Source organism: Sphaerodactylus townsendi, linkage group LG14, assembly GCF_021028975.2.
Source record: "Sphaerodactylus townsendi isolate TG3544 linkage group LG14, MPM_Stown_v2.3, whole genome shotgun sequence".
NCBI classification, from domain to species: domain Eukaryota; kingdom Metazoa; phylum Chordata; class Lepidosauria; order Squamata; family Sphaerodactylidae; genus Sphaerodactylus; species Sphaerodactylus townsendi.
The window spans coordinates 36,514,842-36,527,795 of record NC_059438.1 but is presented as its reverse complement, the minus strand read 5'-3'; the positions used below and the strand labels follow the sequence as shown (position 1 = coordinate 36,527,795).

General features: G+C 49.1%; 2 protein-coding genes across 8 annotated transcripts in view; both read left to right on the top strand.

Moving 5' to 3' along the window:
* LOC125443515 (protocadherin beta-16-like) overlaps window positions 1-12,954 on the top strand; it is a 431,392-nt gene that overhangs the window by 230,304 nt on the left and 188,134 nt on the right. The gene's annotated exons all lie outside the window — the stretch shown is intronic.
* On the top strand, window positions 4,938-9,191 carry CCDC43 (coiled-coil domain containing 43). The gene is made up of 3 exons (XM_048515714.1): window positions 4,938-5,393; window positions 7,276-7,340; window positions 8,379-9,191. Exons 1-3 carry the CDS (start codon window positions 5,215-5,217, stop codon window positions 8,564-8,566), a joined length of 432 nt encoding a protein of 143 aa, XP_048371671.1. The 5' UTR covers window positions 4,938-5,214; the 3' UTR covers window positions 8,567-9,191.

Genomic DNA, 12,954 nt, shown 5'->3' with positions numbered 1-12,954 from the left:
GGAGTACAGAGTTTTGAAGGAGGACATTGATATAGTGGGCATCACAGAGACATGGTGGAATGAGGAGAACCAGTGGGATGCTGTTATCCCAGGTTACAGGCTCTACAGGAAGGATAGGACAGGGCGTATTGGGGGTGGAGTGGCCCTCTACATCAAAGAGAGCATAGTGTCACATAAAATAGACAATGCAGGGGGAGCTGATTCCCCTACAGAAGCACTGTGGATATCAATACCAGGGGTGAAGCATAGTTTAACATTAGGAATATATTATCGTCCCCCTGACCAAAGCGCACAAGAGGATTCTGAGATGGAAAAAGAAATTAGAGAGGCCAACAAAGGGGGGGGGGGGGGGGGGGGAACGGGGGGGGGGGTGTGGGGGGGGGGGGGCGGGGGGGGCGGGGGTTGGGGGGGGGCAGGGGGGGGGGGGGGTGGGGGTCATAGTAAGGAGAGAACATTCCTGGATATGCTAAATGACTGTGGCTTAGAGCAGATGGTTGTAGAACCAACCAGGGGAGATGTGATCCTAGATCTAATTCTATGTGGGACCCAGGACCTGGTGCGGGAAGTCAGTGTTGTTGAGCCGATAGGGAACAGCGACCACAATGCTGTCAGATTCAGTATCTCTGCATGCGAACAAGTGACAACTACTAATGTAGTTACATTTGCCTTCAGAAAGGGAAATTTCTCAAAGATGAGGGGGATAGTGCGCAGGAAGCTGAAAGGGAAAATCAAGAGAGTCAAAAATGTCCAAGATGCTTGGAGGTTATTTAAAAACACAGTCACAAAAGCTCAGCTGGAATGTGTTCCGCAGGTTAGGAAAGGCAGCGCCCAGTCCAAAAGAAAGCCACCATGGTTAACAAGGGACGTTGAGGAAATTATTAGGAAAAAAAAGATGTCTTTTAGAAAATGGAAGTCCAACTTAACTGATAAAGAATACCAGAGAGAACACAAATGGTGGCAAAAGAGAAGCAAGTTAGCTGTAAGGGAGGCAAAAAAGGATTATGAGGAACACATGGCTGTGAACATCAAAACCAGCAACAAACAGTTCTTCAAGTACATCAAAAGCAGGAAGCCAGCAAGGGAAGCGGTAGGCCCGTTAGATGACAAAGGAACAAAGGGTGTGCTAAAAGATGACAGGGAGATTGCAGAAAAGCTGAATGAATTCTTTGCATCTGTCTTCACCCAAGAGGAGGTGAGGAAAATTCCTGCACCTGAACCAAGCTTCTTAGGAGGCGAATCCGAGGAACTAACAAAGATAGTGGTAGACAAGGAAGAAGTTCTGGCAGCCATTGATAAACTAAATGTTACCAAATCCCCTGGCCCAGATTGCATTCACCCAAGAGTTCTTAAAGAGCTCAAGCATGAAATTGCTGATCTTCTCACTTTAATATGCAACTTATCCCTGAAATCAGGCTCCATCCCTGAAGACTGGAAGATGGCCAATGTCACACCAATCTTTAAGAAAGGATCTAGGGGGGACCCGGGAAATTACAGGCCAGTCAGTTTGACATCTGTTCCTGGTAAATTAGTAGAATCTGTCATTAAAGATAAAATTATAAAACATGTAGAAAAGCAAGACCTGCTGAGAAAGAGTCAGCATGGCTTTTGCAGAGGCAAATCCTGTCTTACAAACTTACTAGAGTTCTTTGAGGATGTAAACAGGCATGTGGATAAGGGGGAACCAGTGGACATTGTCTACTTGGATTTCCAAAAGGCTTTTGACAAAGTTCCTCACCAGAGACTATTGAGAAAACTCAGCAATGAAGGAATAAGAGGGGAAGTCCTCCTATGGATTAAAAACTGGTTGAGAAACAGGAAGCAAAGAGTGGGTGTAAATGGGAAATTCTCACAATGGAGAGATGTAGGGAGTGGTGTCCCCCAAGGATCCGTATTGGGACCAGTGCTCTTTAACCTATTCATAAATGACCTGGAAGTAGGGGTGGGTAGCGTGGTGGCCAAGTTTGCAGATGATACCAAATTATGTAGGGTGGTGAGAACCACAAAGGATTGCGAGGAGCTCCAAGCGGACCTTGATAAATTAGGTGAGTGGGCTAAGAAATGGCAAATGCAGTTCAATGTAGCAAAATGCAAAGTGATGCACATAGGGGCAAAAAATCCAAACTTCACATACATGCTACAGGGGTCAGTGCTATCAGTCACAGACCAGGAAAGGGATTTGGGCGTCTTAGTTGATAGTTCCATGGGAATGTCAACTCAATGTATGGCAGCTGTGAAAAAGGCAAACTCTATGCTGGGGATAATTAGGAAAGGAATTGAGAATAAAACTGCAAAGATTGTCATGCCCTTATATAAAGCTGTGGTGCGACCGCACTTGGAGTACTGTGTTCAGTTCTGGTCGCCACATCTCAAAAAGGATATTGAAGAGATAGAAAAAGTGCAGAGAAGGGCGACGAGGATGATTGAGGGACTGCAGCACCTTCCTTATGAGGAAAGGCTGCAGCGTTTGGGACTCTTTAGTTTGGAGAGGAGACGTCTGAGGGGGGATATGATTGAAGTCTATAAAATTATGCATGGGGTAGAAAATGTTGACAGAGAGAAATTTTTCTCTCTTTCTCACAATACTAGAACCAGGGGGCATTCATTGAAAATGCTGGGGGGAAGAATTAGAACTAATAAAAGGAAACACTTCTTCACGCAACGTGTGATTGGTGTTTGGAATATGCTGCCACAGGAGGTGGTGATGGCCACTAACCTGGATAGCTTTAAAAGGGGCTTGGACAGATTTATGGAGGAGAAGTCGATTTATGGCTACCAATCTTGATCCTCTTTGATCTGAGATTGCAAATGCCTTAACAGTCCAGGTGCTCGGGAGCAACAGCCACAGAAGGCCATTGCTTTCACATCCTACATGTGAACTCCCAAAGGCACCTGGTGGGCCACTGCGAGTAGCAGAGAGCTGGACTAGATGGACTCTGGTCTGATCCAGCTGGCTTGTTCTTATGTTCTTATGTTCTTATTCCGGTGGGGGGGGGGAGGTGGTAGCATTCTCATGGTACCCCTGGGATGTGCTCAGGGTACCACGGAACCCTGGTTGGGAATCACTGAGCTAGAGGCTTCATGGCCTTTGAGCAATGATAATAACTGGCCCGTCTGCATCGGGACTGCGTACGTGCGAGCTGCCGGTCCAAGTATGGCACAGACCTGACACAGGTGAGGTGGAGGAAGACTATAGTGGGAACCAGATCTTTTGCAAAGGCAGCAGAGAGGAAGAGGCACAAGAGCAAGAGAAGCAAACTGGCCGGGCGGAGAGTGATGGGGAGGGAGGAATCCAAGAGGAGGTTTTGTGTCTTACCTGCAGGGTGGGTGATGACGGTGCCAGTGAGGGCAAGGAGGGGGCGAGAGGGCTTGGAAGGAACAGCTGCGCCTCATTCTTTCAGCCGCCCACACAAACAGACGCTGTGTGTCAAATGTTTGTCTCTGTCCGGTATCAAATGCATGGTTTTCTCCTTCGTTATTTGTGTAAAATATTGTCAAGGACTTCCATCGGAAATCTTTCCTGGTGGAGTTTTGAAAAGCAGTAAGATGCATGATATGCAGGAACCTCCAAAGGAAGGTTAATTTCGCTTCTGTACTACCCTGTTTCCCCGAATATAAGACATCCCCAAAAAATAAGACATAGTAGAGGTTTTGCTGAAGTGCAAAATATAAGGCATCCCCCGAAAGTAAGACATAGCAAAGTTTTTGTTTGGAAGCATGCCCAACGAACAGAACACAGAAAAATAAGACATTCCCTGAAAATAAGACATAGCGCATCTTTGGGAGCAAAATTTAATATAAGACACTGTCTTATATTCGGGGAAACACGATATGTCATCTTAAGAACATAAGAACATCTTCAACTTGGACATTACTGTAGTAGAACTGTCCATCTTCTAATGGGTTGTAGTCTACCTATGGGAGAAGGAGCAACATAGCTCTATTCCCCTATTCGCTGCAACCCCACATGGTTTTTCGTAGGGTCTCTTCTGGAGGCAGCACTTAAGATGGGTTGGGGAGGGGGGGAGTAGACTAGCAGGGGAACTCAGCAAAACTTCCAGATTCCCAATAAAACAATTAAAAGGTAAAGTGGGGAGGGGGTGGGGGAGACGCTCCTGTGTAACAAGGAAATATCTCGAAATCCCAAAGAAAGCGAAAGTGAGTTGTCAGACTGAGGAGCGGTAAGACCACCCTCACCCCCCTTTGGCTGGCAGAGCAGCAATTGTTGGAGGTGCCAGCTAAAAACCCCCAAAAGCTAAAGAGGATACATTTGGGATGAGTTCAAGATAAGCACCTATTGGATTTCCTGGCTCTGCTTGGATTAACGGAGGGGGGTGTCTTTCCTGGATAGCAACGACAGGTGATTGCATGCAGGCAGGGGACTACTCTTGTCAGGGGACTACTCTTGAGTAGACAAGAGGGCGTGGCTGGGTGGTGGCTTCAGCCTTCCTGAAGCAGGCTGGTTGGAGACATTCCGGCAAGATCAGTAGGAGATCTCAAACCTGCCCCCTTGATAGTAACTGAGTTCTGTAAATCAGGAGGAGTTGCCTTTGCTGATAAGATCACATTGCCTGAGCTGTGGAGGCCTTTCTGGGGAATTCAGATTAGCCTGTGCACTCCCACACACGCCAGTTGGGTGACCTTGGGCTAGTCACAGTTCTTCAGAGCTCTCTCAGCCCCACCTACCTCACAGGGTGTTTGTTGTGAAGGGGGGGAGATTGTAAGCCCCTTTGAGTCTCCTATAGGAGAGAAAGGGGGTTATAAGTCCAACTCTTCTTCTTCTTCTTCTTCTTCTTCTTCTTCTTCTTCTTCTTCTTCTTCTTCTTCTTCTTCTTCTTCCTCATGACAAGTGTCCTGAAGTCTTCAAAATGAGCTGTGATCAGTGCATGATCTAGCTGTGATGGGAGCTCCTTGAGACAGCCCATTGGCAGTTGGGGTTGAGTGGGGGCAGACCATGTTTTTGGGTTCATTTTAAATGCTCGATTCTTGCCATTGGTTCTGAATGTGACGTCCTTGGCTCAGAATAGAAGCAAACCCTCCAACCTCTCCTGCAAACTGGTCCAGCCCCACCTTTCCCTTCCAGCCAAGTAGTTTCAGAGTTTTGGCCGTGCCGTGCCGTACTCACCAAGTCTTAAGGGTGAGCTTTAGGGGAAACGCAGGTCATGCTTGTGGAAGGACCACTGCCCACCTCTGCTCGGGGGGCGGGGGGGGTCTCTCATGTACATGTCCTCCCTGTTTGATTCCCTCCTTTCCCTGGCAGATGAGATCCAGGCCATTGCCACCATGATCGAGAAGCAGGCGCAGATTGTGGTGAAGCCCAAGGAGGCCTCAAAGGAGGAGACGCTCCAGAAGGCTGCCCTCCTCGCCCAGTATGCAGAGGTGACTGATGAAGAGGAATATCCTTTCTGCACAAAAAATTCTGAAAACCTTGCTGTGTTTTGTGGGGTGGCTGAGTTGTCCCAGGGGCGAAAGCTTTGGCCATTAAGCATAAGCATTTTATTGTCATTGTGCCCGCACAACGAAATTTACAGCAGCATTCCTCGATGCTCACAATTTCAGACTCATACCCCATCCTCACTTTCCCCTTCCTCCACCCATCCCTAGACAGCCCCAAACACATCAACACGAAGCCACGGAGTTCTGCACAGCCACAGCTCTAGAGTAGAAGCTGTCTCTGAGCCTCTTTGTCCTAGTTTTGATAGACCTGTATCGTCTGCTGGATGGTGACAGTTCAAAAAGAGAGTGTGCTGGATGAGACAGGTCTCTCGGAATATTTTGGGCTTACTTTAGGCTTCGGGAATTGTAGAGTTCTTCCAAGGAGGGGAGAGGGTAGCCGATAATCCTCTGTGCAGTAGTGATCACCCTTTGGAGCGCCTTCCTATCTGCCACTGTGCAACTGGAGAACCATACGCAGATGCAGTAGGTTAAGACACTCTCTATAGCACAGCGGTAAAAGGACACCAGGAGTTTTCCATCCAGTTGTTGTTTCCTTAAAAGTCTCAGATAGTACAGTTTTTGCTGGGCCTTCTTAACCACCGCGGCAGTCTGTACGCCCCAGGTCAGGTCCTCTTTAATCATGACGCCCAGAAATTTCTTGTCTCACTTTCATTCTTGTCTCACTGAGCATTTCAAGAGGGGTAAGAAAAGGTGGCCCGAAATGTGGGGTTTCCCATTTGCGTGAAGCTCTCTTCATCCCCCGAGGGAGCTCCACGAACATACAGTGTTACCTTGCGAGGTCCCCGTTCCTCAACTGCTCTCAAACGAAGAGCATTCAAAAACGGCCGCTGTGCGTCACGAGTCTGAGGGGCAAGCCAAATGCTGAGCAGGGGCTATAGCCGAGTCGCCGTCAGGTTGGGCAGAGTCACTACTTGACACCAGCTGTTGTGCCGGCCGCTCACATAGACGCCCTTTTTTTAAAGTCTATCCATTATGGCTGGGAAAAGGGCAAGATAAAACTGGTTGCCTGCTTGTGGTCGCAGTTGGGATTTGGAAAACCTGCAAATGAATGCCTTGAATGTTCCAGAAGCAGGGTGCAGGGGAACGGGACTTTGGTTCCCAGTTTGGCTTCGCAATCCTGGCGGCTTGGGGTGTGTATGTGCGGGTGTGATCGTGTTTGGGTGGCTGATCCGGCAGCAGTTCCTTTCAGCGTGTGTCCACGTGAGTGGTGAGTGAAGAGAATGTGTGGCGCGCCTTCTGCAAAGGAGTTGGGAGAAGCTGGGAGCCAGTGAGAGGAAGAAAAGGAGGGTGCCTCTCAGCCCTGTTCCCTGTTTGTTTGTTTGTTTGTTTGTTTGTTTGTTTGTTTGTTTGTTTGTTTGTTTGTTTGTTTGTTTGTTTGTTTGTTTGTTTGTTTGTTTTATTCGATTTGGTAAACCGCCCTACCCCCAAAGGGCTCGGGGCAGTGCACAACAAACAACAATACAATAAAACAAATCGAACAACCCCAGTTAAAATACAAAGCCTGAAAACTATAAAACTACGGCAGCAGTAGTAGCCTTCAATAAATAATTGATTAATAATAGAAGACGTCTGGCACCCCACCCCAGTGATCAAGCCCTGGGAAGGGAGGGGATTGGCAGATGGTCCAATAGATAGCCAGTGTGCAGGACAACACGAGGGGCGTGTTGCTCTGAGCCCAGTCATGACGTGCACACCCCAAGCCTAGAACTGGGGCCCTCATCATCCCTACACACCCCTGCTACCTTTCACCCCTTTTTGTGAGACAGCACTCTTTATCCTGTGTAATCAGAGTAATTGTTGCTTGTCCTTGACTCATTCCACTGATCTGGACGTTCAGAATGGCTCTGGGGCAGCGGCAGCCCCAATAACCATCAACTCCGAGCACTGTATCCTTTCTGGGCTGCTTGTTTGAAGCCGTGCACGGCCGGTGACATCAGGAGGGAGATTTGGCTTGAAAAGAAGCCTCCTCTCCGTAGGACTGGGTCTCTGCTTCGCGGGGGGTTGAGAGGCTGGGAATCTCCTTCCCTTCGCCGTCGTTTTGCTGGGGAGCTCCTGGGGTCTTGTCGAAGGCTTTTCGCAGCCAGAATTAACTGGCTGTTGTCGGTTTTCCAGGCTGAGTGGCCATGGTCCGGTAGAGACCCTGTTTCACGCCTCAGAAGTTAAGCCAGCTGGGCAGGCAGCCTTAGGTCACGTGACAGCACAGGTTAGGAAATTCTTTGGGGAGATTTGGGGGTACAGCTGTGGAGGAAGGTTTTGGGGAAGGGAGGGACCTCCGTGCAACACACAGCCATGGAGCCCGCCCTCCAGAGCAGCCATTTTTCTTCAGGGAACTGATCTCTGCGGTTGGGAGGTCAGTTATAATTCCGGGATAGCTCCAGGCTCCTTCTGGGGCAGGGGTCTGCAACCTGCCATGCTGGCAGGGGTTGATGGGAATTGTAGTCCACGAACATCTGGAGAGCCGCAGGTTGCAGACCCCTGATCTGGGGGTTGGCATGTTTATGCCAATGATAACAAATAATGCCCGTCATGCCCTCGTATTGTACAAACTGCTCCACTGTGTCCTTGGCATTTCTCCTTACAAAAACCCCACATTATTATTTATTATTATTTATTAAGTGTAGTATACCACCCTATCCCCAAAGGGCTCATTGGTTTATCTTGTATGGAAAAATGTACACCCTGCCTCATTTATTTAAACTGGTTTACAGAAGAAAACCCAGTAGTAGCCTGCGATCCTTAAAAAGAGTGTTATTTAAACGACACAATATCAGAAGCCTCAAACGGCAAGGCTGGCGTTGCCTCCTCTAGGTGGATGTCAGATCTCTTTCCTTTCCCAAAAAAGGGGCCCGGCTTTGGCTGCTCTCCCACCCTGCTCAGGCGTTGGCCGTCACGTTCCTTGCTCTCCTCAACTTCCTTCCCACCAGCCTTGTTCAAAAACACCAACCTTACAGACGTGGTGAATGCCCGGAAACTGGAGAGGGACCATTTGCGGGACGAATCGCAGCGGAAGAAGGAGCAGGACAAACTCCAGCGTGAGAAAGACAAGTTGGCCAAACAGGAGCGCAAAGAGAAGGAGAAGAAGAGGACACAAAAGGGGGAGCGGAAGCGGTAGCTGGGCAGAGCCCCCGGACCCCTCCCTGCAGCTGCTGGGCAGCCCCTCCCTCCACCCCCCTGTTGGGCAGCGCAGCATGGGCCGGGGGTTGCCACATCACGCATTCGCCGCTCTCCCGGTTGAGCAGAAGGAAGCTGTTTGCACACTTCGCCCTGGGATTACAAAGCAGCAGCTGGCTCTCTAGGCAAGGACCTGTGACCGTTGGCTTGCCTTGAAGCACCAAAAGAAAATCAGCGCGCGTACGTTTTTCTACTTCGATGTTAGGCTGACCGGTTGTGGCAACATCTGTAACCAAAGATTGTCTGGGGGCTACATTCCCCCTCCCTCATTTTCTATTTTTATTAGGCGCTTCGAGAGAAAGCGTGACGGAGAGGGGAACGTTGGATACTTTGGTACGTTCTCTGTGGCCAACAGCTGTTTGGAGTGGTGAAGAAAAGCCCATTTCAAGCGGGCAAAAGTCAGGGAGGCATTTGGAAGTTGACTTCAGAGCCAGGGGTGGCCCGTTTGGTCCTTGGCGGCCAAAAAACAATCCAGACTTTTCTTCCTGCGGGGGGGTGGGCCAAGTAACTCTGGGTGACGTCCACCAGCTTCACTTTTGATGTCTAAGTAAATGTTTTTGAATTGAGGTGGCATGAAGCATGCGTGCGTCTGATCCATGGGGGGTTTCTCATGGGTGGGGTGGGGGTGATCCCTCTGCTGTTGACTGGCTGAGCAGGTGCCTCAGAGGTTCAGAGCACCCCAAGTGGAATCCCACATCAGGGAAGAATCCTGTTGGCTGGTTGTCAGTAGGAGATGGGTGGTGGGGTACTGCTTAAGAACATAAGAACAAGCCAGCTGGATCAGACCAGAGTCCATCTAGTCCAGCTCTCTGCTACTCGCAGTGGCCCGCCAGGTGCCTTTGGGAGCACACCTGCAGGAGGTGAAAGCAATGGCCTTCTGCTGCTGCTGCTCCTGAGCACCTGGTCTGCTAAGGCATTTGCAATCTCAGATCAAGGAGGATCAAGATTGGTAGCTATAGATCAACTTCTCCATAAATCTGTCCAAACCCCTTTTAAAGCTATCCAGGTTAGTGGCCATCACCACCTCCTGTGGCAGCATATTCCAAACACCAATCACATGTTGTGTGAAAAAGTGTTTCCTTTTATTAGTGCTAATTCTTCCCCCCAGCATTTTCAATGGATGCCCCCTGGTTCTAGTATTGTGAGAAAGAGAGAAAAATTTCTCCCTGTCGACATTTTCTACCTCATGCATAATTTTATAGACTTCAATCATATCCCCCCTTAGACGTCTCCTCTCCAAACTAAAGAGTCCCAAACGCTGCAGCCTCTCCTCATAAGGAAGGTGCTCCAATCCCTCAATCTTCCTCGTTGCCCTTCTCTGCACTTTTTCTATCTCTTCGATATAATTTTTGAGATGTGGTGACCAGAACTGAACACAGGACTCCCAAGTGCGGTCGCACCACGGCTTTATATAAGGGCATGACAATCCTTGCAGTTTTATTATCAACTCCTTTCCTAATTATCCCCAGCAGAGAGTTTGCCCTTTTCACAGCTGCCATGCATTGAGCTGACATTCCCTTGGAACGATCCACTAAGATGCCCAGTGGACTGAGGTTCTCAGAAAGTAGTGAGCCTAAGTTTTAAAGAACCCCAGGGCCTAAAGGGAAAGGGGCACAATATGTAAAGAGAACACATACGTGAACTTGGGGGAAGGCTTTGGGACTCAAACAGAGCCTGGCTTTAAGTGCTCTCTGAAGGCAAAGCAGCAGCTGCTGCTGCTAGCAATGATTGGTTAGAAGGAATGTGTGGCCAAGTCCTTTTTAAATCTTTGTCTCAATAGCACTGGTTCCTGCCCCAGGCTACAGATCTTGATTCATGCCGTTCTCTTCCCGAGGCACCTGAAGTTCCTCCCTGGGTAGCTTTTGCCTTCCCCAGTTTATTTTGGGAAGAACTCTGCAGAAGTTTATTTTGGGAACGATTCGGCAGCTGTCAGTGGATAGAATGATGTGGGATGGGGGATGGGAATACTTGGAAAAATACAGTGTTGATTGGCCCTTGTGCTGGCACCCGTGCCTGAGCTGAGCCTGAAGCGGAAGAGTCTTAGGTGAGACAAGACACCTGTTTGGAAAAAGGCATCTCTCCGTAACAGGAAGGGACGAGAGACTTTTAAACAACGAGACCTGGGAATTCAGAGGACCTGCTTGACCTATCAAGGTCACCCAGCTGGTGTGTATGGGAGTGCACAGGCTAATCTGAATTCCCCAGATAAGCCTCCACAGCTCAGGCGGCAGAGCTGGGAATCAAACCCAGTTCCTCCAGATTAGATACACGAGCTCTTAACCTCCTACGCCACTGCACACTAGGAGGAAAAACTGACACCACCGTTGTGAAAATGTGGAGGGATGGCACACAGGTGACAGAACTGCGCCCAAACGAATTCCGGAGCTTATGACTTGACTCACAAGGAGCAAGTCGAGCTTGTGGCAAAATCTTAACATCAAGGGAAGCTGTTCTTTGGTAAAGCGTGTTGTGTAATTGGAAGGTGTAGGGAAACTCAGTGCAGGAAGATCAAGGCTACTCCCACACTGAGCCTTTTCAAAGGAAGAGGTGGGATGAGCTGCAGCAGAGAAGGGGAAAACATGGTTGGCGTCCCTGCTCAAACTTGAATTCCACCCTCAAAATAAATCCCCGCCGCAGCTTCACAGTATCACTTGTTGAATATGCTCAGGCGCCAACTACAGATTACAAAGGTTGTATGTTTGCTGGGGAACACACGGAGTTTATATCACTGGTGCCCTAGGAGTGTTGTGCCTCTCAGACATTTTTGAATTGGCCCTTGCAGCCATGATTGGCTTCTGTTGTGAAGCTTACGTGGAGCCATATAAATAGTGGTTTTTACAGTGCAATATATGTTTGAGGACACCGGGGTGGGGTGGGGGTGTGTTTCTACAGCTGCTTCTTTGCACACTGTGACCGACACGCTCTCCGTTCCCGTGCCAAGTTAGCTCCGTGGTATATCTTGGAGCTGAGGAGGAAAAAGCAGGAACTGAGATGGCTACAGCAAGTTTGGCAGAGAACATTTTATCAGATGCCTATGAGATGGTGGTGAAGACCACAAAAGGCATTGCATCACATCCAGCTCAATTGTCTAGGATAGTTTGGTCACTGACAGCCCTGTCTGAGGGGCCCCAAATTATTAGCAATCTGGCGCTTAGCCGTTATTTGCGAGCTTTTTTGCAGGTAAGATGTTATCACTCCAGAGGGCAGGGGTCTGCAACCTGTGGCTCTCCAGATGTTCATGGACTACAATTCCCATCAACCCTTGCCAGCATGGCCAATTGGCCATGCTGGCAGGGGCTGATGGGACTTGTAGTCCACAAACATCTGGAGAGCCACAGGTTGCAGACCCCTGAACTAGAGGCTCATTAGCCATCAGTGCAGTCGCACTGGACCAATTCAGCTGGTTCTTCCAAGATGATGTTCCAAGTTCTGAGAGCTGTGAAGCCTACCTACCACATTGCTGTTGGACCCGTGCCAACCCTAGCTCATGAAGGCCAGTGAGAATGTGGAGGGGGGCCCTTGAAGAATATTACCAACCTGTCCCTGGGTTCAGAGACCTTTCTTGAGGGATTAAAAGAGGCTGTGGTAAGGCCGCTCTGGGAACGAAACATCCTATAGATCCCTCCAATTACTGCCCAGAATTCCCGTCTTTCTTTCCTGGCTAAGATCATTGAGAGAGCTGCTGTGGAGCAGCTCCAGGCCTTTCTGGAGGACACATCAGTCTTGGGTCCATTTCAATCCAGCTTCCACACTGGCCATGGGGGAAAGATGGCTCTGGTTGCCCTCACGGACAACCTCCAGAGACACCTGAACCAAAGTGGTTCGGCGCTGCTATTACTGCTCTCTCCGACAACTGCACTAGATCTGGTTGACCATGACATCTTGACCACCCTGAAGCTGGGACCTGTGGGTCAGCCGGACACATATTCAACAGGTGCTCCTCCAGCTGCATTGGCTCCAGATGGAGTACCAAATCTTTCTGGTACTTAACCCTTAAAGACCTTTAATGGTCTAGAAGCATTGGAACTATGGAACTTCCTCTCCCAGTATGTTCTCTGAACAGCATTGCATTCTGCAACAATCTGCTAGTGATCCCTGGCCCCAAAGATGTCTGGCTAGCCTCAGCCAGGGCTTTCTCCACCCTGGCCCCAAGCTGGTGCAATGCTCAGTCTAGTGAGAACAGAGCCCTGTGGTATCTAATGTCATTCCAAAGGGTCTGCAGCAATGGTTTTTCCCATCTAAATGCCCTCCCCTTTTCTGCCATCTTTTCTTCCTTCTTCAGTTTTTCTGATTTCCAGTTTTGGATTTTGCTTTGGATTTGTTTGTATT

What these genes read in the sequence shown, in the direction of transcription:
- CCDC43 (XM_048515714.1), top strand. Translation starts at nt 5,215, where the DNA reads ATGTACATGTCCTCCCTGTTTGATTCCCTCCTTTCCCTGGCAGATGAG. An exon ending in GAGGTGACTGATGAAGAGGA is followed by an intron (nt 5,394 to 7,275) that starts ATATCCTTTCTG and finishes GACTCATTCCAC; the next exon opens with TGATCTGGACGTTCAGAATG. An exon ending in AACCATCAACTCCGAGCACT is followed by an intron (nt 7,341 to 8,378) that starts GTATCCTTTCTG and finishes CCTTCCCACCAG; the next exon opens with CCTTGTTCAAAAACACCAAC.